The following is a 26,560-nucleotide window of genomic DNA, read 5'->3' on the forward strand; positions in this document are numbered from 1 at the left end:
CTGTGTGGCCCCCTAGTGTCGAATGTAGAAATAGCCCACTCTTTGATTTTGGTTTTAAGATTTTACATGAAGATGTTTTTGCCTGCATGCATGCAGTCCTGTGGAAGCCGAAACAGGGCATCATTCCCCTAAAACTGGAGTTGCAGTTGACCTCTGTCCTGTAGGTGCTGGGAACCTAACCAGTGCTCTGGAAGAGTCGCCAGTGTTAAGCATGTCTCTGAAGCACCCTGGAGAACGTGGTGCTCCCTTCCTGTATCGCTAAAGGACCTAACAAACATTCCAGGGCCCTCCCCTCCCTAGCAGCCAAAGAACACCTGCAATTTCAGCTCCTCCAGCCTCGCCTACCCGTGCTTCCCCCACCTCATTTCAAGTCCATCCTTGGCTACGCAGTGAGACCCTCCCAGCAGAACCCCAGAACATAATGCACCTGTTGATGTCTGCCCTGTGCACTGACTGCTGCACCCCAGCATCTACTGGAACGCAGTCCTACTTCCTTTTCTGGTGCCTCTCAGGTGCCCCAACACAATCCTCTGTATCACTGTGTGGAGTTCCATAGACCCATGGGGCAGCTAGTTTGAGCTTCTATCTTCACTGCCTCGTGGTACACACTTCATGTTTGCAACTGTGATCAGCAAGCTCTCTATAGTTGAGCCAAATTCCCAACCCTTTTCACATTTTTTTCGAGACATGGTCTTAGATAGCCCAGGCTATCCTCACACTTATGATCTTCCTGCCCCCAGCCTTCTGAGTACCTGGGATTACAGGCATGTACCACCAGACCTGGCTTCCTAGTGCCAACTCAATGTGACAGGTGCAGGCATGTTTGGATGGCACTGACTCCCGGAAGAGAATTTTAAGATCTCTGCCTCTGGACAGAGCTGATCCCAGGGAACCATGCTTTGTCTAGAGACGTTCCTACAGGAACTGTGGCTATTTTGTTCTGAACCCAATGACGCATGCTTGCTATACACTATGGTGGCAGTGGGCAGGTACTTACGGCCTGGCACTGTCTACTCACCTTTGGTTATGTGACTTCAGTGTCTCTTAGCCTTCCGGGCATCTTGGACAGTTTTCACAAGGACTACCAGCTCTTTGCCACGTCAGTTTTTTGACATTTCTTTGCTGAGCAGACAGTTTGTCTTCCTTCACCCACTGACTGCATCATATATACCGTAATCATTTGACACTGAGCCCTTCTTCGCACTGAACAGTGCCAGTAATGAATGGATGTGACCCACTGCGCATCAGGTACTAAGTCCTGCAGCTGTATGTTGTGCACACAGTAGAATTCTACCGTCTGTTCCCTTTGGGTTCAGATGGGCTAGTGTTAGAAGTGTGGGGAGCACACCACCCCCCTGACATGCACACCACCCCCCTGACATGCACACCACCCCCTGACATGCACACCACCCCCTGACATGCACACCACCCCCCTGACATGCACACCATTCCCCCTGACATGCACACCACCCCCTGACATGCACACCACCCCCCTGACATGCACAACACCCCCCCTGACATGCACACCACCCCCCTGACATGCACACCACTCCCAACTTTATGGACATTTATGGCCAGAGCTGATGTTTGCAAAGCCTCATGGAAAGAGCAAACAGTTTTGGCACCTTTGGGTGCCCCACATCTATCTTTGCCTAGCTGAAGCAGAACCTCATTGGAGCAGCACCCCACTCTGGGTGGCTGAACGTGCTGCCTGGGGAAGTCACTAGAGTTAGCAGCTGAGAACAGAACTGGACTGGAGCAGAGGTGGCATCCCTTGTGGAAAGAGAAAACCTAGCCATAGCAGTGAGGGCTGGCGAGATGGTTCATCGGGTAAACGCTTGCTGCGCGAGCCTGGCAGCCACTTAGGGGGACAAAGAATGGACTCCACAAAGCTGTCGTCTTACCTCTACACGTTTGTAGCACACAGGCCCCCTCTAGTAAGACCTGTAATTTTTTAAAAAGCCAATGAAACATTTTTCACCTTTTCCTAAGCCCCCTTAATAGAGAACAGAAGTGAGTTTCCAAAGGTATCTATTTTAGAGGGGCTTTGTTTTCCACTGGTACTGGGAGTCCAACCCAGAGCCAGGCTAGGTGGCTGGGTCACCATTAAGCTGCAACCCTGCCTTTTAAAAGGTTGGTTTGTTGCATTTGAATTTTGAGATGGATTCCAAGTTGCTCAGGCTGAGCTGAACTTGTTTTGCCGCAGCCTTTTCAGGGCTGGATGAGTCACCGTGCCTGCTCCCTCTTTATTTGGGACAGCGTTTTTCTGTGTAGTGCTGGCTGTCCTGGAACTCATTCTGTAGACCAGGCTGGCCTCAAAGGGATCTACCAGCCTCTGCTTCCAGAGTGCTGGGACTAAAATCGTGCACCACCACCGCCCAATCCTCCTGACTTCTGGCAGGGTCTCATGGAACATGGAATACTCCTGTCTACTCCTAGGTACTGACATTACAGGGATATGCCATCATACCTATACACATCAAACTATATTTTAGGGTGGGTTTGCAAAAATCAAAACAAGGCCCTTGAACATTTTCACCTTGAAATGATAAGCACATGGGAACTAGGTTCTCAAGTGAGCACTGGGGGGAAGTGGCATATGGCCAAATTTACTCTTGAAAATGTGGTGCCTACCACTTAGTCAAAGGCAGCTATTACCAGTACATAGCATGTCAGTCAGGTAAGGCTGGCTGATGTGGCTGTGCTGAGCAGTATGCAGACACAGGACTCGGGAAGAGGCAACAGCACTGGGTGTGCAATCGGCTGTGCCTTTCAGTGATCTATCTCCCTCCCTCCCTCCCTCCCTCCCTCTTCTGCACACACTGAACCACAAAATCAAAGCACCGAGTCTAAGACCTGATAATGGGCTTCATCATGGAGTATATGTTCATGTTTTTTTTTTTTTTTAAATCAGTGGCCAGATACAATCAGAAAAATGGAAAGTTGCATTTAATCCAATTTGTCCCTGCTACATTGTGGTATAGCATAGCATGACCCGTCTGCATAGCTGTGTTTGGTAGGAATCGAGCCAAGCTTGGCCTGCCCAGCCTCTCTTATTCTGGGACCAAGCTGCTGGTCTTCGCTGGTCTTCATCTCCAGTCCTCGAGTGGCTGCAAGGAGTATAGTCGCTGGCTCACTTTGCCTTATTTTCCCTCCCAGACAGGAGGCTGGCTGTCCCAGGGTCCACACTGGGACCTGTGGCATGACCTTTTCCATGGCCAGCAGTCTTGGCCCTGGCCTTCTTGAACCTGCTAAGCAGACTCTGAAGAACAAATGACTACAGAGAAAATGAGCAAGTTCATGTGTTTATTTATAAGGGTGTGGATATAGGAGTGTGCCATCCCCAATATTTGCCAAGCCCAGGACAAAGACAGAAAACCCACCTTCATTCCATCCTCCACTTTCCCACCTCTACCCCCTTTCTGTCCCCCGCACAGACACACACCTTCACACACAGCAGGGCTTGTTGAGACTCACTAGGAGCCCTGGCTATCCTGGGAGCTTACTATGTAGACCTGGTGTCTTAGGGTTTCTATTGTGGTGAAGAGACACCATGACCAAAGGAACTCTTTTTTTTTTTAAATATTTATTTATTTATTATGTATACAATGTTCTGTCTGTGTGTATGTCTGCAGGCCAGAAGAGGGCACCAGACCTCATTCCAGATGGTTGTGAGCCACCATGTGGTTGCTGGGAATTGAACTCAGGACCTTTGGAAGAGCAGGCAATGCTCTTAACCACTGAGCCATCTCTCCAGCCTTTTTTTTTTTTTTTTTTTTACCACAGGAACTCTTAAAGGAAAAACATCTAATTAGGGTGGCTGACATTTTCAGAGGTTCAGTCCATTACCATCATGGTGTGACAGTGACATGCAGAAAGATGGCGCTGGAGAAGTAGCTGCGTGTCCAACACCATGTTTGTAGGCAACAGGAATCGGTCTGTCTCAATGGGAGTAGCTTGAGCATGTGAAATCTCAAAGCCAACCTCCACAGTAACACACTTCCTCTAGCATGGCCACACCTCCTAATTGTGGCACTCCCTTTGGGGATCATTTTCGTCAAGCCATCACACCAGACTAACTTCCAACTCAAGAAACACCTACCTCTGCCTCCCACCTAACCAAACACTTAAAGGTTCTTCTCTCTGTGGAGGACAAAGCTCAAGGTTCATCCTTAACCTATAGAATCAACTTCTGGAAGTGAGAGTCCAAGGTGGCAGCTTCGTGTATAGTGAGGTCTGAGCGCTCATAGGCCTGGGAAGGAATGGAAGAAATAGACGAGATGAAACAGGAAGTCTTCAAAGTTGATGCAGCCCACTGAGCAGGAAGTAGTGAACCTGGAGGGGCAATGGGAGATAACCCAAGAAAGCCGTGTGCAGAATACACGAAGCAAGAATACAGTCACTGTGTCAGAGAGACTTTCCCAAGTACAGCCCCTTAAAGGCTGCTTCAGAATATCCCCCTCTGTGCTTGGAAGAAGAAACCTATTGCCTAAGTCTTCAGGCTCTTCCAGAGGCCTTTAGTACTCAGATATTCCGATTTCAGATTGATTAATTAATTAGTGAGACCATGAGCAAATCTCTGCATAAGTTCTATTATTGCTGGTGGCACTTGGGAAGCAGAGTTCAAGGCCGGCCTGGTCTAGAGAGTGAGTTCTATGACAGCCAGGGCTGCTATATAGAGAACCCTGTCTTGAAGAAAAAAAATTCTATTATTTCCCCTTGACCGTGTAGCTCTAGTCCAATGATCTTAGTACAAAGAGGTGTAGAGGCCGGGCGGTGGTGGCGCACGCCTTTAATCCCAGCACTCGGGAGGCAGAGGCAGGCGGATCTCTGTGAGTTCGAGGCCAGCCTGGTCTACAAGAGCTAGTGCCAGGACAGGCTCCAAAGCTATAGAGAAACCCTGTCTCAAAAAACTAAAAAAAAACAAAAAAAAAAACAAAGAGGTGTAGAAAGGTTGTGATTTAACGTGAACGAAGGAGTGCCCAGATGCAGAATTTCTAGCAAGTTCCCAAGCTGATACTGGTTTTGCAGTTATAGGCTCATACCGGTAGAAAGCGAGCAATGTTGGAGCAAGCCTCTTGGGCATGCCCAGTGCAGCAGAAGCTTGCGGCTCTTGGGGTCTTTCTCTAAGGCCATCAAGGAGACAGAGTTCCCTGATGCCATCAGCGGTAGCACCCACAGACAGCCTATTTCCCTGTCAATACTAGACCTCCTCCTGCTCGGCTGCTGCTCAGATCATCTGCCTGTCACTGCTGCGGCCTTCTAGCTACTGCTGCCAAACCATCTAGCAACTATCCAAACTGACAGCTATGCATGTATTTGTTTATACCCTCAGAAATGTCTTCAGAGTTTTTAAAGTCAGGAAAATGCACTAGTAAACAAGTGTAGGAAAGTATTTCCCTCAACATCTGGGTGGCCTTGGAAGTCAGTAAATGCTCAAAGGTACAGGGTGATGGTGTGGGTTCTGGGGTATCCAGAGTCTTCACCCAAGAGCTCTCTCTCAAGTGGCCCGCCCATTCTCACCACTGACCTTGAACCTCCAATTTCTTGGCTTTTGAAAAAAGATTTCTAGCTTGGGCTTGGGAACAGATACCTTTAGTCCCAGCACTCACGAGGCAGGGGCAAGTAGATCTCTGTGAGTCTGACATTAGCCTGGACAACAGAGCAAGTTTCAGGCCAGCCAGAGCTTCATAGTTAGACTGTCTCAAGAAAGAAAAAAATCTGTTAAGACTTCTTTGTGTGAATGAATGCTTTGCCTGCATATATGTATTTACAGCACATGCAGCCCTTGAAACCCAGAGGCATTGGGTGCCCTGGAACAACTGTGTGGGTGCTGGGAATTGAATCAAGGTCCTCTGCAAGAGCAGCCAGCACTCTTAACCTCTAAGGCATCTCTCCAGCCTCAATCTCTTGCAGTTTAAGTACATTACTTTTCCATCAGACCCCCTCTCACATCCCAGTCCCTTGTACTCACAGCCAAGTCTGCAGCCCTGAGTCTAGCCCCTGGACACGGAGAATGAGAAGACTCACATGAGTTCTAGCCCCTGGACACGGAGAATGAGAAGACTCACATGAGTTCTAGCCCCTGGACACGGAGAATGAGAAGACTCACATGAGTTCTAGCCCCTGGACACGGAGAATGAGAAGACTCACATGAGTTCTAGCCCCTGGACACGGAGAATGAGAAGACTCACATGAGTTCTAGCCCCTGGACACGGAGAATGAGAAGACTCACATGAGTTCTAGCCCCTGGACACGGAGAATGAGAAGACTCACATGAGTTCTAACCCCTGGACACGGAGAATGAGAAGACTCACATGAGTTCTAGCCCCTGGACACGGAGAATGAGAAGACTCACATGAGTTCTAGCCCCTGGACACGGAGAATGAGAAGACTCACATGAGTTCTAACCCCTGGACACGGAGAATGAGAAGACTCACATGAATTCTAGCCCCTGGACACGGAGAATGAGAAGACTCACATGAGTTCTAGCCCCTGGACACGGAGAATGAGAAGACTCACATGAGTTCTAGCCCCTGGACACGGAGAATGAGAAGACTCACATGAGTTCTAGCCCCTGGACACGGAGAATGAGAAGACTCACATGAGTTCTAGCCCCTGGACACGGAGAATGAGAAGACTCACATGAGTTCTAGCCCCTGGACACGGAGAATGAGAAGACTCACATGAGTTCTAGCCCCTGGACACGGAGAATAAGACTCACATGAGTTCTAGCCCCTGGACACGGAGAATGAGAAGACTCACATGAGTTCTAGCCCCTGGACACGGAGAATAAGACTCACATGAGTTCTAGCCCCTGGACACGGAGAATGAGAAGACTCACATGAGTTCTAGCCCCTGGACACGGAGAATGAGAAGACTCACATGAGTTCTAGCCCCTGGACACGGAGAATAAGACTCACATGAGTTCTAGCCCCTGGACACGGAGAATGAGAAGACTCACATGAGTTCTAGCCCCTGGACACGGAGAATAAGACTCACATGAGTTCTAGCCCCTGGACACGGAGAATGAGAAGACTCACATGAGTTCTAGCCCCTGGACACGGAGAATGAGAAGACTCACATGAGTTCTAGCCCCTGGACATGGAGAATGAGAAGACTCACATGAGTTCTAGCCCCTGGACACGGAGAATGAGAAGACTCACAAGTTCTCATTTGGCATCCACATGTGTATGCGCACAAAATAATTTTTAAAATTGAGTTTTCCACCCTGGTGGTTTGGGGTGTTTACAGAGCACTTCATCTATTTAACTCTGAGTAAGACCCCCCCCCCCTTCAGGCTATTTTCTCACCAGATGTTTGAATGGGGGTGATGGCTTCATAGCTGAGGTGCTTAGATGTCTCACCCACACCTAGGCTTGAGCATCCTGTCACACTTTACAGAAGCGCTTCCACCTACTAGAAGTTCCCTTTCCTGCCCATCTGCCTCACTTCCTGCATCAGACAAAGGTAACTGTGGATGAGAAACCTCCCCTTTCCTTTGTACACTATGTGGAAACTTGCTGGCTGCTACATACAAAAATGGAAGGGCAGGAACTGTGAAGAACAAACTCTCTTGAAGAACCTCCCGTCCGAGGCAAACATGAAAAGGCATGAAAAAGCCTTCAGTGTCCTTCCTGAGGGCCCAAACTGTTCAGCCCAGTCACTCATACCCTCCACTCGTCCACACTACCCGGAAGCTAAAGTGCCTGTCTGAGATTAATTACAAAAAGGATTTCCCAAAGCTAGCAGACTCCTCTCGGCTTGAGAAGGCCCTCTGACATTTTCTGTTGACCCCAAGAGTGAGCAGGTTCCATGTGGGCATCTCAGAGGCCCACTCCTTTCCCAGGTCAAGCCTCAAGGTTATGGCTATCAAAGAGAATGAAATGTAACTGATAAACATATTTTCTTGTTTGCTAAAGACAGGCCATCATTATTAAAGGCACCATAACCGGTGACTTTAAAAACAAATTTCTTATCTAGCAGAATAATCTTTCACGGCTACTCTTTTAATCTCTCTGAAGCACTCAGGTTAGCTTGCACTCTCTCTCTCTTTTTTTTTTAATTTTCGAGACAGGGTTTCTTTTTTTTTTTTTTTTAACAGCCAGCCACTGTCTCCTCCTGTTTTAATATTTATTTATTTATTTATTATGAATACAATGTTCTGTCTGTATGCCTGCAGGCCAGAAGAGGGCACCAGACCCCATTACAGATGGCTGTGAGCCACCATGTGGTTGCTGGGAATTGAACTCAGGACCTTTGGAAGAGCAGGCAGTGCTCTTAACCACTGAGCCATCTCTCCAGCCCTCAAGACAGGGTTTCTCCGTAGCTTTTGGTTCCTGTCCTGGAACTAGCTCTTGTAGACCAGGCTGGCCTCAAACTCACAGAGATCCACCTGCCTCTGCCTCCCAAGTGCTGGGATTAAAGGCGTGCGCCACCACCGCCCGGCAGCTTGCACTCTCGTTAACCTGAGTAGAGTAGCAGAAATGAACGGTAACCAGGAAAAGGCACACACAGCAAAGTACTGTTAAAGGATTTATTGCAGGAATACAATAAAAGCTTAGAAAACGTCTGTGTGGCTCACCCTGACGCAGAAGTCTCAGGTGCAGCAAGGGGGCTCCGACACTGCAACCCTTCCCCAAAGCACGCCCGACTCCTCACCCATGGCATCCACCATACCGCGGGGACTGCCTGTCTCTACGTTAAGTTACACTCTTGGTTCTGTTCTTACAGCAAATGCCTTTTATAAGACCATTAAAGCAGCCTATGCGGTGCCTCTGAGTTTCTAGCAGTATTACCTTGTTTCACTAAATCATTTTAAAATGGAAAACACGGCCAACTTCTATGGCTTTGGTTTACAAAAATACCAGCTCCATTGTTTCTGAAAGCTGTTTACAGATGGTCCTGGCACCTGCATCAAAGGTTTCAATGAGCAGCAAAGAGTACGGGGGGTGGGGGGGAACGACAGTGGTTGAAATGTGTATTTAATATTTACAACAGGTGGATCCAGTGCAAAATCATGAACCTCGAGTATTTCAGCAGCCTAGGCGGTCATCGACTGTGACATAAAGTGACAGAAGTGCCTCTACTTTACACTAAGACCAAATACCCATCAGGCCTCACTCCCGCATCCGTTCTAGCTGCTGTAGGCATGAGTCCATGACGTCTGCACTCTGTGCGGCTCAAGCTCACGGGTCCTTTCTCAGTTGGTATCTGCTCATTCCAGACTCAGCCTACAGATTCCAACAGTGATGGAGCTGAGCATGGAACAGTGACGCCTGCAGGAGGGAAGCAGTCTCCTCCCCAGGGAGTATCTAGAGCAGGACCATAGGGCTCCTTGCTTCCTACAGGTCTACAACAGCAAATGCTCACTAGCACCTCAGTCTGCAGAGTAACAACCATAACGACGACGTGAACAGAAGCCAGGGCGCGGCAAACTGCCGAAGGACTTGCCTGAGGTGTCACCACACCAGTTCAGTCGGGAAGGGATGGCACTACCGCAGGGGAGGGGCGGTTTCCAAAAGGTTTCTGTGGTCTGTTACATAGGACTTCTCTCTTTTTTGAAGTTATTAAAAATAAAAAAGGGCTATTTCCAAGTTTTACTATAATGCCTCTCGTTATAACTTTCTGTAAGATTGTCATTAAAATGGTCTCTTGGAGGAAATTCCTCGAGCACTTCCTGGGACAGCTGCACGTGCTCTGTCATGTGCAGCCTCTGGAGCCACGGAGACCCCAACGACAAGCAGGGGTTCCCCAGAACACCTGCTACTGGCTAGCCCCCCTTCAAGAAACTGCAGCAAGAGAGCGAACACTCAATCAGTTCAAGCTGCCTGGGCAGCGTTTAGCTCAAACAGGCGTGGTTCTGAAAAGTCCACTTTAAATGCGTGTAGCACAGACATCGCCAATGACTTAAACAAGAGCACAAGAAAACTGTCCCGACATCTCTAAACGTCGCAGCTACGACTCCCCACTCGTGGAAGAAAGACCATGGTTTCTTTGGTGTGGCAGAGAATCAGGAATGTGATACATGATGACAGCGAGAGCAGAGTCCCCGCCTGCCCTCCAGGTGCCACCACCACCCGATGCCAGCCTCCCCCGGAAGACCGAAGCTGCGGCAGATAACAGAAAAACAAACTCGGCTTTTGTCTTTCATTCCTCACTACCAAGAAACACTTCTTTGTGACCTGACAGAGTCTAGAACTTACGTCAGGAAGTCTCTAGGCATCCCAGCAGCACACTGTGGGGTCTAAGGTCTAGGACCGGGGCTGAGGAGGCCCTGAGCATGGTCCCCGTCACAGGCCACCTGAGAGGCACATGTGCTTGTCCTCACACTAGTTAGCCCTCTGGTGACTACACACACAAGGTTATCAGAGTGCAGTGGAAACGATCTCGTGTGTTCTGGTCGACACTCATTAGCGGTGGCCAGTATAAGCTTTAAACCAGGAGGTCACGGAGGCTGCAGCCGAAGAGATCATCCCACCCGCACTGCTGCTGGCAATGGGTGGGGAGGCCTGGGTACTCTGGCTCTGGGAAACTTCCACTGGCTGGGAAGGGATGTCACAGAATCGGGGGCTCGGCAGGTTCTCCCAGTCTGTGCCCAGGTCAGTCTCCTCATCGCTCACTCGCTCGTCTCCACTCACGTCTGATTCTCCGGCAACTCCAGGGTCCACAAATTCCATGGACTCCTCAAGGTCTGCTCGCACTTCAAAGGGTCCTGACCTGTGTGCACACAGAGGGGCTGCATAAGCACCATTCTTCCACCCCAGGATCATGTGAGCTGGGCATTACTTACTGGGTAAGAGAGGAGAGAGCCCCGCCCTGCTGCACTCCTTTATTCCGTGTGAAACAGACAGGAGCACGGGGGAGCAGGCACAGTACAATGCCCAGGAATGACTCTGCTCCTGCTTTTCTTTTAGAACGTGGGCACACCAGGCAAACTGGTCCACAAGCTTCTGGGTGGTTCTCCTGTCTGGGCCTCCCGTCAGAGTACAGATGTGTGCTACCTTATTCAGCTGACTTTTTTCATGGGCTCACTGCTTGTACAACAAGCACTTTAACTACTCGAGTGAACTGTCCCCCTAGCCCATATCTTTACTCTTCATTGAGGATTAGTTTTTTAATTGAATTCCAGGCAAGCAATCTGCATCCTCTGTCTACCTTCCTACTAGGTTGCTTCCCCTTGCCGATTGAAAGACTGACCTCCTCTAGATTTTGATTTGTGCTCTAGTATAGATGTTACAAACCTCTTCATTGTCTCTTTAAGATACAGGGCCTCTCCTACTGGAGTCAGGCAGTGCCTACATAGCAATGTGTGTAGCGCCTTTGATTTAAAGGGTTTTGAGGTGTTGGCTTGGTTAAAGTTTCTCTCATCACCCATGAGTATAGACCAATCTTTTCTCTTAGGTCTTTTATATATCACTTAAAAACAGGATCTTTTATTTCTGAAACTTGTTTTTATATATAAAATATGATAAAAATAAACCCTACCCATCCCTCACTTGATGCCAACTAGCCCAACTGTATTGACTGTGATCATCTAATTCAGCAGGCAGCCGAAACAGGCCTGTAGGCGCACGATCTGTTTAAGATGGAGTTCTCTTTTCTAACTACTACACACACTATTAGATGCTTACAGCTTCCTTCTTAATGGGCGGGGAGGAGTGTTTGAGATGAGATCTTACTATGTAGCCAGGCTAGCCTCAAAGTCACAGTCATTCTCCCTCAGTTTCACAAAAACTGAGATTAAGCAAACTTCTTTATTTTGTTTGTTTGTATTGCTGGGGGGGGGGGGGAGTGCCATAGCAAGCATGTGGACGCCATCTCTCTCCTTCCACCATGTGGGGCGTGGAAATTAAGTCAACTGAAGGACCTTTACCCCTTTATCCACTGAGCTGTCTCCCTGGCCCCACCCCCGAACACCTTTTTAAAAATTAACTTTATATACCCTGTTTGGAAAGGGGCCAGACCATATTATTCTTACTCTGCCCCTACTGCCAATGGTTTGGGGTGAACTTTGGAGTCAGTCTGTCCACTCTGAAATACCTGCTGTACTTTTCACCAGTCTCCCTTCTGGGAAGAAGGGGCACATCTTTAGCTGAGAAAATGAAGGATTTCAGTGCCTCAGACTTGCTTCATCCAGACAACGCCTTATCCAGTTCCAAAAGCCATTCAAGAAGTTGTACCAAATAAAACCTCACTGTTTTCTTTCCACAGATGCTCCCCAACTGGAGAGCTGATAATGAGTCGCCTTTACCACTTAGCACGCCCCTGCCCCTTTAGACAAGACCTTACTAAGATGCTTAGGCTGGCCTTAATTTTGTGGTCCTCTTACCTCAGCTCCTGAGTGGCTAGATTACAGGCATTTGCCAATTTAGCCAGCTCAAAACTCTAATATACCATAGTAAGAAACAGCAACATTTAGTTTAGTCTAACTTAAACAAAGTGCTCACATTAGCCTACAGTTTGAGCAGAATCACCAAATAAAACCACGTTTTCCATAGTGTAGACACATCTGCTGCCTCCCATCTACCAAAATGATGTGCATACTGATGAGAGCAAGGACGATGGGAAGAGCCTAGACCAGGATATAAAAGATGAGCCGCTCTTTGGGGCTGAGTGACTGACAAGTTATCTAGAGCAAACCATGGACCAGCGTGGTGTTGTTACTGATTTCTTTTCTTTTCTTTTTCTTTCTTTCTTTCTTTCCTTTTTTTTTCCCTTGTGATAGGGCTTCTCTGTATAACAGTCCTGCCTGTCCTGGAACTCGCTTTGTAGACCAGGCTAGCCTCGAACTCGCAAAGGTCCACTTGTCTCTGCCTCTCAAGTGCTGGGATTAAAGACGTGCACCACTACATCTGGCTGATTTCTGTTTTAAGCAGATGAATTTCAAGTGAGCTCAGTCTATAAACTTCCAATAGTTCTAACAAATGGTGAGCAGACAGAGAATATGCAAGCACAAAGGAAAGCGGACAAAGACAGCACAGCTGCAGGAGCCAGTTAGAAAAGAAATGAGCAACCCCAGCAGCACAGACATTAAGGACCTCATTGAATAAATGGGACCTCCTGAGACTGAGAAGCTTCTGTAAAGCAAAGGACACTGTCGCTAAGACACAAAGGCAACCCACTAACTGGGAGAAGATCTTCACCAACCCCGCAACTGACAAAGGTCTGATCTCCAAAATATATAAAGAACTCAAGAAACTAGACTGTAAAAGGCTAACCAACCCAATTATAAAATGGGGCATTGAGCTGAACAGAGAATTCTCAACAGAAGAACTTCAAATGGCCAAAAGACACTTAAGGTCGTGCTCAACTTCCTTAGCGATCAGGGAAATGCAAATCAAGACAACTTTAAGATACCATCTTACACCTGTCAGAATGGCGAAAATCAAAAACACCAATGATAGCCTTTGTTGGAGAGGTTGTGGAGAAAGGGGTACACTCACCCACTGCTGGTGGGAATGCAAACTTGTGCAACCACTTTGGAAAGCAGTGTGGCGGTTTCTCAGGAAATTCGGGATCAACTTACCCCTGGACCCCGCAATACCACTCTTGGGAATATACCCAAGAGAGGCCTTATCATACAACAAAAGTATATGCTCTACTATGTTCATAGCAGCATTGTTTGTCATAGCCAGAACCTGGAAACAACCTAGATGCCCTTCAATGGAAGAATGGATGAAGAAAGTATGGAATATATACATATTAGAGTATTACTCAGCAGTAAGAAACAAGGACTTCTTGAATTTTGCATACAAATGGATGGAAATAGAAAACACTATCCTGAGTGAGGTAAGCCAGACACAAAAAGAGGAACATGGGATGTACTCACTCATATTTGGTTTCTAGCCATAAACCAAGGACATTGAGCCTATAATTAGTGATCCTAGAGAAGCTAAATAAGGAGAACCCAAAGAAAAACATATAGGCATCCTCCTGAATATTAACCTTCAGCAAGCGATGAAAGGAGACAGAGACAGAGACCCACATTGGAGCACAGGACTGAATTCTCAAGGTCCAAATCAGGAGCAGAAGGAGAGAGAGCACGAGCAAGGAACTCAGGACCATGAGGGGTGCACCCACACACTGAGACAATGGGGATGTTCTACTGGGAACTCACCAAGACCAGCTGGCCTGGGTCTGGAAAACCCTGGGATAAAACCGGACTCTCTGAACATAACGGACAATGAGGACTACTGAGAACTCAAGAACAATGGCACTGGGTTTCTGATCCTACTGCACGTACTGGCTTTGTGGGAGCCTAGGCAGTTTGGATGCTCAACTTACTAGACCTGGATGGAGGTGGGGGGTTCCTTGGACTTCCCACAGGACAGGGAACCCTGATTGCTTTTCGGGCTGAGGGGGGGGGGACTTAATTAGGGGAGGGGGAGGGAAATGGGAGGCGGTGGCTTGGAAGAGACAGAAATCTTTAATAAATAAATAAATTTAAAAAAAAAAGAAAAGAAATGAGCAGGGTCAAGAGAAGCACAAGGCAGTGGGCAGGGATCGGGACTCCTCTCCTTCATGTCACATGCTAAACGTACTGTATTGCAACTTTCTCTCAAGTGACTGCAACACGCTCGTAGAAGACCACGCGCGATCAACTGCTTCCTTCTGCAGAGTATGTACAACCTTTGTCCTTGCCAGAGAATCGGGGACTTGGGAACACTAGATACTACACCAGCGTGCATCCTGGTTCTACTTTAAAGCAGCCACAGAGAAACAACGCTTAGAGAAAAGCTACACACACACAACTTACCTGCCTAGGTGCTCCGAGTGTGGGCTCACCAAGTGCATTAGGTTTCTGAGTGTATGCAGAGGTTGTAGCTGATCTAAATTCACATGCTAGAAGAAGCAAAGGCTTAGTTACTAGTTTCAAACACACAGCAAATTAATAAAGAGTGCAAAGCCCAGGCTCATACCTGCGAGGAACAAAGGTAAAGGATGTTTGCGTTCAGTTTCCTCACCGCGCGCGTCAGTTTCTGCTTGCTGAGGTTTTCTCCACAGAACTCACTGTAAGACAAGGGTAGGACTTCTAAGTCTGTTACAACGTTCCTTTTGAAGGCTATGTCTTAACTGCAGTTCGGTGCCAGCACAGCACACCCTCTTGCCCCATAGTAAACGGCTAACTACTGAACTATGCCCTTATGGGGAGCAGTTTCCGTCATCGACAGAAACCACAAATGCATGTCCCTGGGTGACTGAGCAACTCTGCCAGGAGCTCGTGTCACACAAACAGGGATGCTATGAACTGATACACGGGGAGCACATTCTATGAAGGATCCAACAGGGGACTGTGGGTAAGAAAAATTCAACCACCGGCTGCTCTGTGGAGAATGGCAGCTGGAAACTTTTTACAGGGTCCCATGGGACAAATCTCTGCTGCCTCCCATCTCCCAGAACATTGCGCCTTCTCTGCCTGCAGCTTTCTTCCTTAGCAATCCCATCCATGGCTTGTTCTCTTCATGCCTTGAGCTAGGGAAGAGCATTTGCTCATCTGGGTTCAATTCCCTAGTACATGAAAAAACAAAAACAGGAGAAAAAAACCACCCACGCCTCCTGCTTTCAATGCTCTCCACCTGCACGGAGAGGGATCACCCTCGGAGAGGCTACGCTTAGTTTACTTGAGCACATGCCTAAAAGCCCAGCAATCAGAATACTGAGGCAGGAGGAGCCTTCAGGCCACACCAGAACTGAATTCCATGACACCCAGAGCTGTTACATACAGAAACAAAGTCTCAAAAAAAAAAAAAAAAAAAAGCTGGGCAATGGTGGCACACTCCTTTGACCCCAGAACTTGGGAGACAGAGCAGGTGAATCTCTGTGAATTGAGGCCAGCCTACTCTACGGAGAATTCCAGATAAGCCAGGGCTACAGAGAAAAAAGTAATAATGCAAACATGCAAGCTTCATAAGAACGAAAGAGCCCTCCCCACCCCTGTCCTGTCTCGTTCCCTTGGCTCCAGTGCACGGGTCTGCAGCATCCTCCCTGCACACCCTGGTCCTTCCTTTGGTTATTTCCAAGAACCAGATGGATTCTCTGTGGACTCCTCAGATTTCACGCACAACTGTAACACAATCAAACTGTCGACATCTTCCGAAACAATCTTATTATTTCTATTTCTGTCAAGCCTTCTCTTAGCTCGTGTAAGGGGCACACCAGGAACATGAGAAATCAATGAAGACAGGATTGGCACTTGAATTACTTGCCTGTTGCACAGCTTTTTGGGAAGATTGATATCAAGTATGTGAGACACAATGTTGACGAGCTGAGTGGCGTAGCACAGCGCGGCACTGATAGTGTAGGCAGGGTTGTTGTGTTCCATGTCTGAGAACGACACAAAAGGCACAAAGGACCTCCACATCAGTACACATACCAAGATTTTCACTTGTAGTTTTATAGTTTCACTCTTCCTGCGTGGTCAGACACAAACAGTCCTTGATTGGGCCTGGCAATGTATTTGCTAACAGTGACCAGATTAGCCCACTGTGGTGACTCCTGTTAATGTCAACATTGGGAGGCTGAGGCAGGAAAATCAGAAGTCTGAGGCCATCTTGAGCTACATGAGACCCTTCCTCAAAACCAGGGCCTAGGGAGGGATAATGGGGCTGGAGAGGTGGCTCAGCAGTTAAGAGTGCCCAGAGTCCAGTTCCCCACACCAGTGCTGAGTGGCTGACAGCTGTACGTAACTCCAGCTCCAAGGTGACCCGAAACCCTCTACCGACTTCCACACTTGTGTACACACTCACAGACACACAGGTACACATAGTTAACATCTGGACTCAGCCTTCCAAATGTTAAGGTAAACAGGCATGAATTACCAGAAATCGTCTAAGGATGTCTTTTTCATGAATTAAGTCATATTAAGCACAAAGGTGAAACATCGTCAGTCTAGCAAGTGTAGAAAATATAAAATGTGGTATATGCAAACAATGGAATACTAGTCAGCCACTTAACGCAATGGAATTCTAACATATGCCATGGTATGAACTTTGTAAAAGAAGGCTAAATCAAAGAAAGCAGACAAAAAAATGCACACGCCGCATGATTTCACTCCCGAGTTGTCTAGGATAGACTGCCTATTGCTAGAAGAGCTGAAGAGGGGAAGAGAACACTCTCACAGCATGCGGCCTCTGAGACGAGGAAATGGTTTTCAGGACTAGGAAGAATTCAGGCTCTCAGACTGCTGTGCTGCGGGCAACCCAGCTGTCACCCCTGCCTGTTCACTCTGGCATGAAGATTTTTACCTCACAAAATACAATACATTTTCAGAGAATGTTTTGCTTCTCACCGGGCCCTTGGGTTGTTTTCTTCTCTTCTACCCAATTGTAGTAGGCAGAGTAGTCCCCGTTGTTTGGGAGGCTAATCCAAGGGCCTGTAATGCTAATGCTGGTGTCACCGTTGTGGTCATCACAGACCCATCTTCCAGAGAGGTAGGTTGTCCTCCGGGCCTCAGCAAGTTTGCTCACCATGCTAGATGTCATTGCGCTGTCACTCTCTGAAGACACGTCTGCAGGATCTCTGCAAACAGGCAAGATTACAAAGGAACTCCAAAGCCACCTGAGCTTTTAAAAAAGCAACAGTGTATCTACTATAGGCTAAGAAAAGGTTACTGACTGGCAACAACAAAGAAGGCAAGCTGTTCCTCATGTCTTGTGCAGCCCTACAAATGTGTCCACAGTCAAGAGAAACATACTCAAGTGTGGCACTGGGAAGAGCAGAGGACCTCGTGCAAATGAAGACCACATCACTAAGTGGTCTTGTTAACCCAAAGTCATTAAGAGCCACATAACTACATGTGTACATGTTTTCTTTGTAAAAAAAAAGTTCAACCTTATTGAAAATTGCAAAAGTTTTAAAGTTTTACCCAAGTTACCAATTATGGAAAATGTAACAATCAAAATTAGGAAGCCTAAATTCAATTCCCATACTGAAAAACAAGCAAAACACAGTAAGGAAGGAATTAGTTTGGTATCTTTTTGTTTGTTGGTTTTTTTAAGACAGGGTCTCATGTATCCTAGACTGGTCTTGAACTCCTAAAGTGTGTGCCGAGCTACTGTGGTATAGAAATCGGGTCATTTACACCACAGTGCTATCAACTCATCTACAGACCCGATCCAACTCTGGAGTTGTTAAGATCCTCATTTGCAGTCCAGAAGGGAAACGCAGAATCATGCCTGGTGCTGGGGTCCTGCTGATCCACCAGGACGGAATGCTGGCACAGGGCTTCTGTCCCACCAGCTCCCTCTAAGGCCTGACCAGTGGTCTTTATGCAAACTTTAGTAATTTAACTTTTCTTCACTGCTCCAAAACACTTAGCAACTTTGTATCTAAATTTTGTATAAGGCCTTTCTATCAGCACTCAGAGATTGAACCTAGGACTTCTTGCTAGCTGCCTAAGGGCTCTACCACTGAGCTATATCCCTGAAAAAGGGTCTCCTTAAGTTGCCCAGGTTAGCCTTAATGTGCAGTCTACCTAATAAAACTCTCAAGTATCTGGAATCACACGGGTCTCTGGCACTGAGAGATGGAGGAGGAGGCTGGAGTGTGCACGCTCATCTACACAATTCTAAGACATGGGGGAGGCTGGGGTATGCATATTCATCTACACAATTCTGAGACATGGAGGAGGCTGGAGTGTGCACATTCATCTACACAATTCTGAGACAGAGGGGAGGGAGGAGTGTGCACGCTCATCTACACAATTCTGAGACATGGAGGGGAGGGAGGAGTGTGCACTCCAAGAGCTGACACAGCCCAGCCCTCTCTTTAAGCTGAGACAGGATCTCAGTTAAGTTCCCCAGCTTGCAGTCCTCCTGGCTTACCACCCAAGTCCCTAGGATTACGGGTGTCAGGCACTAGGCCCTGGTGAGCTTTGTCAAAAGCACCAGGCATACCTGTGATGAACGGCGAGGTGAGGAGTCCCTCTGCACTAAAATCACCATGCTGTCTCAGCCATGCAGAATGAACTACCAGGAAAGGCTAAGTCAGCACAAGGAAAGGCTGAGTCTAGGCACAAGGTATGTTCTTCCTTTCCATACAAGGTCATTTAACAAAGAGATCAGGTTCGTGGGTTCAAGGCTGTGTCTCGTCCTGGCTAGCACTGGGATGGCATGCCAGGGGTGAGTCAGCATGTAACCTGGGCGCTCTGTGACAACACGGCTGCCCCACCCCGTGCCCTGGCTGCCTCCCTGGCTTACTGTTTGCTGAGGACGATAAGAATCAAATTTCATACCAGGAAAACAAGGACCCTAGAACAAGGCCCAGTAAGTGCTGACATACGGAAAACAGTCCACACACCAAAGCCTTCTCACTTCATGTACCTCACAGAAGTCTTCACTTCATCCATTGGGAAGATGACGGAGGTGAGCTCTAGGATGCGGGACCTTCGCAAACACGCCAGCCGCTCGTAGTGACTCTTCAAGTCAATGGTTTTCTTCTCCACCAGGTCCCCAAGCTTGCGGTTGTGCCGCTGAATCTTCTCCTTTTTCTCTTGGTGCCGCTGGGCTCGGCTGTAAAGCTTCTGGTTCTTCTCCTTGTTTTTGAGAAGGCCTTCAGAATCTAACAACACATCACATGCCTCATAAGCCCTGCAGGCCACTGTACAGCACTGCTTCCCTTCCCACTGTACACTCAGGGTAAAGCCCAAGAATACTTTTCACTAAGGGTTTCCTGGAGAGAGCCTGTGGGCTATGGGGCTTGCTAGGATCATTATACTCAAGTTAAGCTTCAACTGAGTCACAAAACCAAACTGCACTCTAAGACAGACATCTAGGAACCACAATCTCAAGTTCAAAACCAAGCTCAGAGCCTTCCAGGAGCACCACCTCTGAACACATGTGAAGCCCTTCCGTCTCACCTGTGCGTTGCCTTGGCAATCCCCTGCTGTGTTCTCTTAGCTAGTCTACAATCTACCCATGCCTTTCTTTCCACTCTCACTGCTGTGTTCTCTTAGCTAGTCTACAATCTACCCATGCCTTTCTTTCCACTCTCACTGCGGTTGGTTCTCTTAGCTAGTCTACAATCTACCCATGCCTTTCTTTCCACTCTCACTGCAGTTGGTTCTCTTAGCTAGTCTACAATCTATCCATGCCTTTCTTTCCACTCTCACTGCTGTGTTCTCTTAGCTAGTCTACAATCTACCCATGCCTTTCTTTCCACTCTCACTGCGGTTGCTAATTAACTCTCACTTAAATGCTGCCCATCTCCAGGGTGGCTCAACTCTAACCTATTTACCCCCTCCCTCTCCCTCTCCCTGGGTGTGTGCATGCATGCATGCACGTGCTCCTCTTGCCTCAGCCTGCTGAGATTACAGGAAGTGTCACCATGCACGGCCTTGCACAATCTATAAACTACAGCCAATGACTGACAGTTCTTGAACACAAACCAAACTTAACTTCCAAACTGGCATAGCCACGGTTCCCTTTTGCCCCACGTTCAGTGCCTCCATCCTGCAGGTCCTCTTCTCAGCAGCCCTACTGGCAGTGAGCGGACGAATGAACACTGGAGGAATTTCCGTCCTGCAAGGCTCACCCCGCACTGCCATTCAAATCCTACCTGCTGGGACTGGGCCGTGTTTGCTCCTACTTTCCCTCTTTCCATTGTTCGCGTTGTTATTTACTAGGTTCCCACTGTTCCCACTCTTTCCCTCCTTAGCAAGGCTCTGCCCATTAGTGCCCCCAGACCTGTTCTTCACAATCTGGACCCTGTGTTAGCCTTCTAAAGCATACAGCTCTCAGTTCTTCACCCCAGGGCCCACTCAAGCCTTGCTGCCTCCTACCAGGCTGTAACAGGCACCTGTGGACATGAGCTGCTCCTCTCAGGACTAAGCTCGTGGTTTAGCACAAGCATGAACTTTCTTAGTCTTCCATTTCCTCTCAGAAACACCTCTTCCCAAGCCAGCTCCCGTCTTGGCAAAATATTCTGGGTCTTAGCCTCATATAAGCTTGCTTTGACTTACTTTTCTCTCCTCACGTCCGTGATTTCTACTGCCCCTCAAAGTACTCATGAGAACCTGTCTAGCTACAGTCCTGAGAGAGTACCTTCCCCCAGCACAGGTGACAGGATGTTCAGGCACCGCACCTGCAGCCAGTGCTGATGGACTCAGGGCTCCCTTATCTCCCCCCTCCCCGTGTCTCCCATAAAACATCAAAGCACTTGATGCTATTTCTAATAAGTCCACAGCCAGATCAAGCCCATCTTCAAATGCACATAACCAGCTCTCCTGGCCATGCGGTTCAATGTGATTGCATCATTCTGCACTGTGACCCTTAAAGGCTTGGAGAAGTCATCTACGAGGCTCTACAGCCGCCAGTCTGTGCCCTTTCCTGGACACAGGGGGTATATTCCAACAACACAGCATAAAGAGAAAGGATACTGGGTAGCCACTTCTCCATCTGTGAGCTTAGGCTTCTCAATACTTCTACAATCTGTGAACTCCTTTAAAACAGCCCACACACAGTGCGAGGCTCTAGAGGCAGGCACCAAGGCTGTAGCCACCTTCTAGTAAGCAATAGTTTAACTCCGGGGGTCATCTGAGCCACCTACAGCAGCCCAAAGTGAGGTCCGTGGACTGGAGCTGACAGCAGTATGGAAATCTGCAGTAAGCGTATACAAAAACTTTTCACAACAGAGCAATATGAAGTGGCCGTACACCTAGGTGGACCCTAGACTTCTCGGCCACTGTATTCCCAGTCATGATGTCACTCCCATAGTGCGCTGCAGTCCTTGTTTTAAAGTTTAGAGAGCCCGAATTTCCTGAGAAACCGAAACACTGACTTCCACAGTGGTTGCACAAGATGGCATTCCCACCAGCAATGGATGAGGGTACCCGTTCCTCCACAGCCTCTCCAGCAAAGGTTATCCTTGGTGTTTTTGACTTTAGCCATTCTGACAGGTGTAAGATGATATCTCAAAGTTGTTTTGATTTGCATTTCCCTGATTGCTAAGGAAGTTGAGCACGACTTTAAGTGTCTTTTGGCCATTTGAACTTCCTCTGCTGAGAATTCTCTGTTCAGTTCAGTGCCCCATTTTTTAATTGGGTTAATTAGCATTTTAAAGTCTAGTTTCTTGAGTTCTTTATATATTTTGGAGATCAGACCTTTGTCTGTTGTGGGGTTGGTGAAGATCAACTTACCCCTGGACCCAGCAATACCACTCCTGGGAATATACCCAAGAGATGCTCTATCATATGACAAAAGCATTTGTTCAACTATGTTCATAGCAGTATTATTTGTAATAGCCAGAACCTGGAAACAACCTAGATGCCCTTCAATGGAAGAACGGATGAAGAAAGTATGGAATATATACACGCTAGAGTACTACGCTGCGGTAAAAAACAATGACTTCTCGAATTTTGCAGGCAAATGGATGGAAATAGAAAACACTATCCTGAGTGAGGTGTCCCAGACCCAAAAAGATGAACATGGAATGTACTCGCTCATAATTGGTTTCTAGCCATAAATTAGGGCCACGGAGTCTACAATAGGTGAACCTAAAGAAGCTAAGTAAGAAGGTGAACCCAAGGAAAAACATATAGTTATCCTCTTGGATAAGGGAAGTAGACCCAATTGCCGGGGAGAAAATTAGGATCTTGGGGGTGGGGTGGGATGGGGGTAAGGGGAGATGGGGAGAGAAAAGGTAGAAGGGAAGGAGGGGGGACTTGGGGAATCAGGAGAATTGGGATAAAGGAAAGGTGGATAGGGGAGCACGGAACCACAATTCTTAGTTAAGGGAACCACTTTAGGGTGAGCAAGAGATTTGACCCTAGAGGGGCTCCCAAGTGCCCAACATGAGGTTCCCAGTTAGTTCCTTGGGTAGCTGAGGATTGGGAACCTGAAATGACCCTATCCGAGAGCAATACTGACGAATATCTTGCATATCATCATAGAACCTTCATCTGGTGATGGATGGAGACAGGGACAGAGACCCACACTGGAGCACTGGACTGAGCTCCCAAGGTCCCAATGAGGAGCAGAAGGAGGGAGAACATGAGCAAAGAAGTCGGGACCACGAGGCGTGCACCCACCCACTGAGACAGTGGAGCTGATCTACTGGGAGCTCACCAAGGCCAGCTGGACTGTGACCGAAAAAGCATGGGATAAAACCGGACTCTCTGAACATGGCGAACAATGAGGGCTGATGAGACGCCAAGGACAATGGCACGGGGTTTTGATCCTACTTAATGTGCTGGCTTTGTGGAAGCCTAGCCAGTTTGGATGTTCACCTTCCTAGATATGGACGGAGGGGGGAGGACCTAGGACTTACCACAGGGCAGGGAACCTGGACTGCTCTGTGGACTGGAGAGGGAGGGGGAGAGGAGTGGGGGGAGGGGTAGAAGAGTGGGAGGAGGGGGAGAAGGGTGGGAGGAGGGGGAGGGAAATGGGAGGCTGGGAGGAGGTGGAAACTTGTTTTTTGTTTATGTTTTTTTTCTTCTTTTCTTAATAAAAAAAAATTATAAAAAAAAAAAGTTTAGAGAGCTGTGACAATGAGTTGATGAAAAGTTTATGCATGGACATGTTCAGCATACTGTGCAGAATCAACAGGCTGGGAGACACGCCTGAGCATCACGGGAAGTTGGTGGGGGATGGCGAGCCACAGAACCCAAGTCCTGGAGAATACCAGCAAAAGTCTTGGGTCCCTTCTCCCTGATGATCCACATCTCTATCATGCTGCCTTGCTGCTCTAGCTGTCCAGCCCGCCCACCCAATACCATGCAAGCACCTCATAAGAGTGAGGACCTTCCAAGGAAGCTCTGATACCATCACACACCACTATAAAGTAACTTCTAAGTGAGAAGGAAATCATAGACATGATGGGGACTCTAAACTTTGTAGAGCAGTTATGGTAGCTTTTATGAGAATGGCCCTATACACTCATTATGTTTGAAAATTGGTTAGTAGAAATGTTTAGGAAGAATTGGGGAGTGTGGCTCGGGGGTTGGCTTTGAGGTTTAAAAGTTTCCTGCCATTAGGGGAGCATAGAAGCACAATTCTTAGTTAAGGGAGCCACCTTAGGGTTGGCAAGAGACTTGAACCTAGAGTGGCTCCCAGGAGCCCAAGACGATGTCCCCAGTTAGTTCCTTGGGCAGATGAGGATAGGGAACCTGAAACGACCCTATCCTATAGCAATACTGACGAATATCTTGCATATCACCATAGAACCTTCATCTGGTGATGGATGGAGATAGAGACAGAGACCCACACTGGAGCACTGGACTGAGCTCCCAAGGTCCCAATGAGGAGCAGAAGGAGGGAGAAGATGAGCAAGGAAGTCAGGACCACGAGGGGTGCACCCACCCACTGAGACAGTGGGGCTGATTTATTGGGAGCTCACCAAGGCCAGCTGGACTGGGACTGAAAAAGCATGGGATGAAACCGGACTCTCTGAACATGGCGAACAATGAGGACTGATGAGAAGCCAGGGACAATGGCACGGGGTTTTGATCCTACTTCATGTTCTGGCTTTGTGGGAGCCTAGCCTGTTTGGATGTTGACCTTCCTAGACCTGGACGGAGAGGGGGAGGACCTAGGACTTACCACAGGGCAGGGAACCCTGACTGCTCTATGGACTGTGATGTAGGAAGGTCATTGGTTAAAAAATAAAGAAACTGCCTTGGCCCATTTTATTGGTTAGAACATAGGTGGGTGGAGTAAACAGAACAGAAGGCTGGGAGAAAGGAGCTGAGTCAGTGAGTCGCCATGATTCTCCCACTCCAGGCAGATGCAGGTTAAGATCATTCCTGATAAGCCAGCTCGTGGGCTACACAGATTAATAGAAATGGGTTAGATCGATATGTAAGAGCTAGCCAATAAGAAACTGGAACTAATGGGTCAGGCAGTGTTTAAAAGAATACAGTTTCCGTGTAATTATTTCGGGGCATAAGCTAGAGCTAGCCATGTGGGCGGCCGGGTGCCGGGGACGCAGCCCTGCCGCTCTTATTACAGACTGGAGAGGGAGGAGGAGAGGAGTAGGGAGAGGGGGAGAAGGGTGGGAAGAGGGGGAGGGAAATGGGAGGCTGGGAGGAGGAAACTTTTTTTCCTTTTCTCAATTAAAAAAAAATCTGTCAATGTAACCCACTTTATAAATAAACTGAAAGAAAAACACCAAAAAACACACACACACAAAAAATAAAAAGTGGAAAAAAAAAGTTTCCTGCCATTCCCACTGAACTCTCTGCTTCCTGCTTTGAAGCAGGTAGCTCCCGCTACCACGCCTCTGCGCGCGCACGCACGCACGCACGCACAAATTTCAAATCTGAAATACAAAATACTTGTAAAGGCATTTCAAATTAAGGATTTGATATTTTCAACCCATAGTAAACTCTTCAAAGTCACTGATAGTCTGTGATGGTCAATATTGCCAAGTCAACAGGACCAGGTATCACTAGAGACAAACCCTGGGCATGCCTGTCAGGGACCAAGAGAAAGCACACTAAGTGTCAGCACTCACCTCTCTTCTTCCTGCCTGGATGCATGTGTCCACTGCCTCAGGCCCCTGCAGCCATGACTTCCCTGGCAGGAGGGACCATAGCCTCCAACTGTGAATCAGATAAACCCTTCCTTCTTTAAAGAAGGTGCTTTTTGCAGAAGCAATGAGAAAACAGACGACTTCCTGTCCCGACCCTGCCTCTCACTATCCCTCTAGCTCATAACCCACGCAACTCACTCAGGCCTCTCACTGGGGCAGCAGGGAGGGAAAATTACTTACTTTTCTTCATTTCTTCATTTCCTTTACATATTGTTTGTTTCAGCTGCTCAATCCTCATCTTGCATGACATTATTTTCCATCTCTTAAAAAAATGTCACAAATGTTAGTCTCACGGATTATCCACCTGGAATTACTGCTTATTCTCGGGTCTACTGTAGGAGACAGCGAGGAAAAAGCTGTCACAATTGCATTTGCCACAACTGTCTGCACCTGAGGTGAATTACAAGGAAAAGCACTTTCCTGGCTCAATACAGTAGCTGCTGGGAAATGAACAAGAAAGAATGCACTCAGTTCCTTCCCATGGGTTAGAGCAGAGAAAAATGCTTCTAAACTTTTCCTATCAAGTACACGGCCTGCCTAAGCTGGTGTGCTGGCTTACAGAGAAAACTAGTGCTTGGGAGGCCATTTCAAGACCAACCACCCTGAGCTACATAAGGCCCAGTTTCAAAGTCATCAAAATACAATTATAATACATGGAATAAAGATTCACTTTCTCTACTATCCACACATCATGGCTAAAGGCTACTGCACAATCAGCGATTCAGAGAATTTGTGTTATCAGAAACAGACTGAGTTCCACTCTGTGCTGGCTACTGAGGCACAACGCAAATACAGTTTTCTAAGATGACTTGGAAATTACATGAACCGAAGCCGTCTCTTTACATTAGCAGGAACATAGAGTTTCTCCCGTAGTCAGAATCCATGACTTCATGAATCAAGGGGTAGAAAAGGGAATGGTTCTACTCTTGCTCCTAGTGACCAAGTTTTTGCTTCCTGTTCTTGTTTTGGTTCCAGACAGGGGAGTGCTCCTGCCAGGAGACGCAACAAACATTCCACTGAACTGGGAGCTCAA

At 47.7% G+C, this 26,560-nt stretch overlaps 1 protein-coding gene across 3 annotated transcripts in view; it reads right to left on the reverse strand.

Annotated features, from left to right (window-relative positions):
• Positions 1-3,683: 3,683 nt before the first annotated feature.
• The window catches only part of Atg14 (autophagy related 14), a 31,442-nt gene continuing 8,565 nt past the window's right edge, over positions 3,684-26,560 (reverse strand). The window contains exons 4-10 of one of the 3 annotated variants that reach the window (XM_041634116.1): positions 25,708-25,789; positions 19,323-19,560; positions 17,291-17,520; positions 16,209-16,326; positions 14,922-15,012; positions 14,759-14,844; positions 3,684-4,252 (exon numbers count right to left, since the gene is read on the reverse strand). In XM_041634116.1, the coding sequence (XP_041490050.1) occupies positions 4,186-4,252; positions 14,759-14,844; positions 14,922-15,012; positions 16,209-16,326; positions 17,291-17,520; positions 19,323-19,560; positions 25,708-25,789 (912 nt within the window). In that variant the 3' untranslated portion in view covers positions 3,684-4,185. Of the gene's footprint in view, positions 4,336-8,522; positions 10,720-14,758; positions 14,845-14,921; positions 15,013-16,208; positions 16,327-17,290; positions 17,521-19,322; positions 19,561-25,707; positions 25,790-26,560 lie in introns of those variants that run through there. The other 2 variants (XM_041634115.1, XM_041634113.1) reach the window with 2 other exon arrangements.

The sequence above is a fragment of the Microtus oregoni genome, unplaced genomic scaffold (assembly GCF_018167655.1).
Source record: "Microtus oregoni isolate MIOR12 unplaced genomic scaffold, Mior012 000045F_ref0000178, whole genome shotgun sequence".
Classification (NCBI taxonomy): Eukaryota; Metazoa; Chordata; class Mammalia; order Rodentia; family Cricetidae; genus Microtus; species Microtus oregoni.